Raw genomic sequence first — 6328 nt, 5'->3', positions numbered from 1 at the left:
CTGAAACCTCTCTGCTACTAACTGAGACAGCAGAAATAGAAAATAGAAAAGAGCAAATACGCCACCTAACGTAGAAAGACGGGTAACACAGCGGAGTCAAAATCTGGAATCAATCTAAACTTGAGTTTGACAGCTGCCTTTTCTTGACATCTAACATGAACTCGCACACATTTTAACATGAATTTAAAAGATGTGCTTTCAATCTGCCTTTAATTTTCGGCTCATTGTGACTGGTTTCATGCTCCGCAAGAACACAAATTTGTTCTCTCGACGAAATAAAGACATCATTCTGTTCTCGCGATAACTAACGGCCCTCATCTGGGAGTTCTCGCCAAGGTTCTCGCAGCTTGTTCTCGACGTTTTCGAACACGTCGCCTGGGCAGAACTTTTCTCTCGCGCGGTTTACAGCTATTCTGTGATTGGTCAGAAATGGGTGATGCGGAAATGTTGTCATTTCGGTCCTTCTTCTGGCTGAACGATGGATCGTTTTGAGGCGAAGCTGGCCGAGGAGGTGAGGAAATATGATAACCTGTATGATACATCTTCCAAGGAACACAAAGACACGCAAATGGCTAATAACACGTGGAAAGAGGTAGCCCGAACCTTGTGCACAGAGGAGCGCGTCTGTCGCAAAAGATGGAGATACCTTCGCGACAAATTCGCAAAGGCCAAACGGCGTGTACAAATAAAAAAGAATTGTGACCCCGACGGGAGGAAAACAATCCCACTCCTGTACACCTCGCTGCAGTGGCTCGACGCTCACATTAAACACCGTGAAACCATCCCCAACAGGACTGTGTCACACACCGAGGTAAGCAATGGTGCCCACCTGATGTATGTAAACAATAAAGTCATATGATGCACGAGAGTGGTGGTAACTGTAGATCAACTCCTCTGTCAGAATGACACCTGTGCATAATGTGCAAAAACTGGCTTTTCATACCTATTCAGTGGTCACAACGTGTCCCGACATGAGACAAACCTTTTGCACCATAGGTCACTGACAGGGGACTCCCGCGGTCGGGTTCTGGTCCCAGAAGTCGTCCCATATTCTCGGACCTACAACCAAAACAAAAGGTTACGATTTAAAACGGGCCGCTTTCGGTAGTGGTTTAGTGGATAAGGAAACGCACAAACCAATTGCAAGCGAGCCAGGCCATCCCAGGTGATCACAGTCAGCCAATCATGTTTGTGCATTTCAGTCCGTAAACATTGAGACTCTTAAGTGATGGAAAGACTCTGCTCCTCCGGCTCTTATGGCTCCCAAATATTTTAAACTAATTTAACCAAGAAAGTTTTCTTTAACTGTTTTCATAAAGCCTTATTTTTATGCATTTTTTTTGTTGCCAAAATACAATTATTATTGTTTAACATCTTCATTAAAGCATTAGACTAACAACTGAACCACATCACAGAGATCAAATAAATACAAAGCCAAAATCTTAACATTATGACACTTATATAAAAGTGTTCAGTGCATGTAGAGAAAACAGAGGAACAGAAACAGATGAGTGAGACCGAGAAAGGAAAGATACAGTTGTCTGTTATCTGAGCCAAGGTGTGAAACTGAAGTTAAGCCTTTTATTTGACCTTTCACAGTTTTGACATGCAGCTCACTTTTATTCAGTTAATGGGGGGACAATAAACAAACATATCTGCTATCATATATGTTCAGTTCTATAAAAATAATAGTAAGAGTATAGGAATATCACGTGTCAAGACAAAAATAAATAGGAGTACATGAGATTTAAATACAGGTGAAATGCAACAACTCACAAAAACTCACATGGAGTCTTGACAGTAGTGCCAGGGGCATTTGCCGGTGGATGCAAAAATATTCATCTATTCTTGAGAGTAGACCCTAAGGAGGTCTTCTCAGGCACTACCCTCGCTTCCTTTGCCATAAGCCCTGATGTCAACCATCGTGAATCGTGATCACACAGAGCCATCAAAACAACAGAGTGTGCTGACCACGTTACCCATCGATAGCCCCAACAAAATTAGGAAAGTTCAGCGGCCTTCAAAAGTCCTGGGTGATGTCACCCATCTGTCCCGACGAGGGAACGGCCTCAACGTCATATTTCAAACCCCGCCAGATCGCCTTGGTCACCTCGGAGCTCCCATATGTAGAATATTAGCGATGTGAGAGCTAATCTTTCATGGGTCCAGATCGGCAGACTGCGTGTGGGTGCATGCTGAATGAACGGCGTGATCTGACAGATAAGGTCATCAAAACAACTGGCCGACTTCCTAAAATAAGAAGCGTGCCTCTCGTCGTCCATCTCCTCCATCTGTTGAACCACGACACTGTACTCACCGTGCTCAGCTCTGGTTGTATTGAGTGGTCAGACACGCTCAGATTTTTATCCATTTCCTTTGCAATCACAAATGATAACAAATGTTCCTGCTCCTCTGCTTCAAACATGTTGCTGTTATAGTTTCTCTGTGAATCAGTGTCAGACAGGGCTCCCATGATGACTTCCCAGATATTCTACACTTGAGTTTACAGTCTGTGGTTTCTTGTAAGATATGAATGACCTGGCCATAATGTTGTTCTTGTTCTTGCCACCGAGAGAGAACAAACATATTTATCTGTTCTTGGTGTGCTGTAATAACCCTGTCATCATAATACACTAATTTTTTGCTGTAAGTTTCCCATTTGAAATCGTGTGCTGCTGCTTTAAATGAAAGTACCATGTATCATAATTGTGTGAGCATTTGCCGTTCACATTTTCCAAACAGAATGTGTTAATAAAAGCCAACAGGAGGCAAGGCGTTGTGGCAGTGGTTTTATTTTGAATATCTGCAGCTTCGCACTTCCTTCTGGCGACGTGAGCCGAGAAAACGAACCGAGGTCGTTGTCTGCCGACGAAAGGGCTTCGCTGTGGTAGTAAAACAAAATGAACACCGTCGAAAAGAAACTGGCGGACTTGATACGCGAACACCCGAATCTGTACGACCAGTCCCGGCGGGACTACAAAGACAACCTGAAGGGACATCTGTCCTGGAAAGAGATCGCGGTCGCCATGGGAAAGTCGGAGGAAGAGGTGAAACTGAAATGGAAAAACCTACGCGACAAGTTCTGTAAAGCGAAGAAGCGACTCGTCAAGAGAAATGTCCCCCTGCTGGAAGGCGACGAAGACGACAACCCGGTAGAGAGGCAGGTCCCGGTGCTGTACAACCAGCTGGCCTGGCTCAGCGCCTATGTCAAACCCAGAGTAGAGCGCAGCATGAGGGAGCCCGGACAGGTGTGTTCGTCCGTGCGTCGTCCACGGAGATATGCTGTCACGTTGACACGCCGTGTTAGCTTAGCCTCCTTAGCTAACTAATGTTGACTACCGCCATCATATTTAATCGGTACAAAGTTAGTCATCAGCTGTGATTTCCTGAAAGGCAAAAACCCTTGAAAACGTCCAGTCACATCAACACGCGCTTCAGTTTTTCAAAATAAAAGCCGTTTGACGTCAACAGCCAGCTTATAATATGAGGAACCACAGATATTTAATTTTCGAGGCTAAAAGAGAGAGATGTTTTAGCTTTAGACATTTTCAAATTAGGGTTTTATATATCTGAATACGCATCATAAATATGTGATCAGTCAACATAACCCTCCTCTAAACGATGGCAAATAGTTTGACAAAAAGTAGTGATGCCCAATATAGGATCTAGAAAATAGGAAAAACATGCCCACACACGCAACTATATATATATATGATTAAACTCATTTTAGACCTGGTGCGTGGGTGTGATCAGTCTGTGGCTCAACTGGAAACAACCGTGGGCACAGACTCTAAATTATCTCAGATGAAACCTTTGCATTTCTCTACGGATATATCTGTGGTGATATAATCCTGATGTTTAATAAGCGACAGAGAAAATATTTGGAAATCATAATCAAGTTTTTCGTTTTAATATTTTAGTTTGAATATAAATGGTTTTGCCAACAGTTTTTACTGTGAGAATCACTTGATGTGTTTGCTCGTGATCACCCAGTAAAATGAAGGTTGTTATCAGTGAGGTGTTGTGTGTGTTAACCAGTAACTATTTTGTTCTCATGCACCACAGGTATCTGAAAGGGCAGGTGAACCGGAGGAAGAGGAAGATAAAGACGAGAAGACACTGTGCAGCTCTGTGCTGGTACCTGTTGTTAGTACAAGTGTTCCTCTTGTGGAGCAATGTCAAACCAACCATCACGATTCAGGACCGTCTCATAAACGCAAAAGGCAAACAACCACACAGACTGAGATAAGTTCAGCCGAAGGCCTCACCAACCTCAGAGATGAAGATGAACTCTTTCTGCTTAGTCTCCTGCCCTCACTAAAGAGGCTTACCATTAAAAAAAGAATGGAAGTGCGGATGAAATTCCAGCAAGTGCTTTATGCTGCAGAGTTTGAGGACCAAAGAGCTCTGAAGGATTTATAAGGGACCGTTATACCATATTCACTACAACCCACAAGCATTCAGCTTGTAAAAAGTTGTGTATGCTTAATTTTGCGTCATCATCTCTCTTAAAATATATCAAAATATAGATGTTGGATATTCACCATTTTGAAAACACTGAAAACGTTTGGTAATTTTGACTGTGGTGCAGGGGAGGCATTTTATTTCTTACAGTTGAGACAACTGAAGTAAAAAGAGAGGTTAGTTAATAAGGTACACATGTGGTTAAATATAAATCAGACAACAGCCCCCTAGCACCCCCTTTCTATTTAATGCTCCTAAGATGCCCTCACTTAAATTTTGTATTTGACAGCATTATATTAAAACATGTTGAGTCATGTGCAGCATAGTGGTGCAGTCCTTAGTGCTGTGCCTCACAATGTAAGAAGCTTCTAGCCTGGACGCCACACCAACCTCCCCACCCACAACACAGAAGACTAACAGTCACAAAGTCTTCCTCATCAGCTGAGCACTGCAGAGTTTAATTAGTTTACAACGAAATGACTGATATCTTGTAGGATTATTGACTTGCGTGCAGAGGTGTTTTTTTTCTCTGTAGGGACTGAAACATGCTCCGTAAATTAAATCCAAATGGTGAGCCATGAGACTCACATTTTGATAACGGCCAGATCTAGCTATTCCAGACTGGTCTAGCTATGCCAGACTGTAAGGGTTTTGTGGAGTTTGCATGTTCTCCCTGTGGCTACGAGGGTTTGATCTGGGTTTGATCTTCCTCCCACAGTCCAAAGACTTGCTTGTTTGATGAAATGGTGATTGTACAGTAAATTCACTGTAGGTGTGTATGTGAGTATGAATGCTGTGTCTGTGTTAACCCTGTGATGGGCTAGTGTATCTGTCCAGGGTATACAATGATAGTTGGGACAGGCCCCAGCCCCCCACAACCATTTAAGTGGTAACAAATATTATCTGCATAATTAACCACACAGAAAACTGTGAAAACTTATAGTCACAATTATATTGACATTCACAGTCATTATGTCAGTGTTTCCGTCAGGACGGACTGACAAGTACCAACTGGTATTCAAAAATAACCAAAAGAAATTCCAGAGTAACATTTTTATGTGCTGATTAGGGTTTTTCTTTTGTTTTGTTATTGTTTTAACCTTTTGGAAAGTTACAAAACTGTTCATTTCATGCAAATTAGTCCCAGAATTGCCCAGTTGCCAGTGTTGCCTGACTTATTTCAGATATTTTTTATAGACTAGACAAAGCTCATTGTCTACACATGAATAGCTTTCTATTGTAAATATTTGACAAATAAATATTTTCTTGTTCCGGCTTGTTTGTTTTCACGTAGTTTTGGGTTTTTCCCCCCGCTCTGTTGCAGCGTTATTCACCACTTCCTGATGAATTGGGATGCTGTTAAAGATTTATTTTATTTTTATAGGAATTTAATATATACTGTTGCCCATAAAGATGGAATATATTTGTTTTCATATGCATTCCTCTTCTTTTCCTATTTATGCTCATCCTCTTCCTTTTCCCAGAGAGCACTTTCTAGCTGCAGTGATGCTGTTTGTTTCCGTTAGCTGCAAAGTCATTCACTTCACAAATGAAGCCAATCGCTTTTCTGCCTCAACAAGTACCTCCCTCCGCATCCAGGTCTCAGTCAGGGATTGGATGGTAATGACAGACATCTGCTTTCAGAAATCACCATTCACAAACATCTTCATTCATTCATATCTTTATGCATTTCATTAATAAGGTCTGTGTATTAGACCAGTGCGTTGCCCTCTCCTCTCCTCTCCTCTCCTCTCCTCTCCTCTCCTCTCCTCTCCTCTCCTCTCCTCTCCTCTCCTCTCCTCTTCATTTATCCCCTTCTAGCTCCCCCCTCCCTGTTGTCCCCTCCCTACCCTCTCTCATCCAC

General features: G+C 42.4%; 1 protein-coding gene across 2 annotated transcripts; it reads left to right on the top strand.

The window, feature by feature from the left end:
• The first annotated feature begins 344 nt into the window (after window positions 1-344).
• On the top strand, window positions 345-5737 carry LOC125004992 (transcription factor Adf-1-like). Of its 2 annotated transcripts, none has more exons than XM_047579877.1 (2): window positions 345-811; window positions 4066-5737. In XM_047579877.1, exons 1-2 carry the CDS (start codon window positions 479-481, stop codon window positions 4420-4422), a joined length of 690 nt encoding a protein of 229 aa, XP_047435833.1. In that variant the 5' UTR covers window positions 345-478; the 3' UTR covers window positions 4423-5737. The 2 variants fall into 2 exon arrangements, with proteins under 2 accessions (XP_047435833.1, XP_047435832.1); XM_047579876.1 differs by lacking the exon at window positions 345-811 and adding an exon at window positions 831-3248.
• Window positions 5738-6328: the final 591 nt, after the last annotated feature.

This window comes from Mugil cephalus, chromosome 3 (genome assembly GCF_022458985.1).
Source record: "Mugil cephalus isolate CIBA_MC_2020 chromosome 3, CIBA_Mcephalus_1.1, whole genome shotgun sequence".
NCBI classification, from domain to species: domain Eukaryota; kingdom Metazoa; phylum Chordata; class Actinopteri; order Mugiliformes; family Mugilidae; genus Mugil; species Mugil cephalus.
This window is presented reverse-complemented; position numbering and strand designations above follow the sequence as displayed.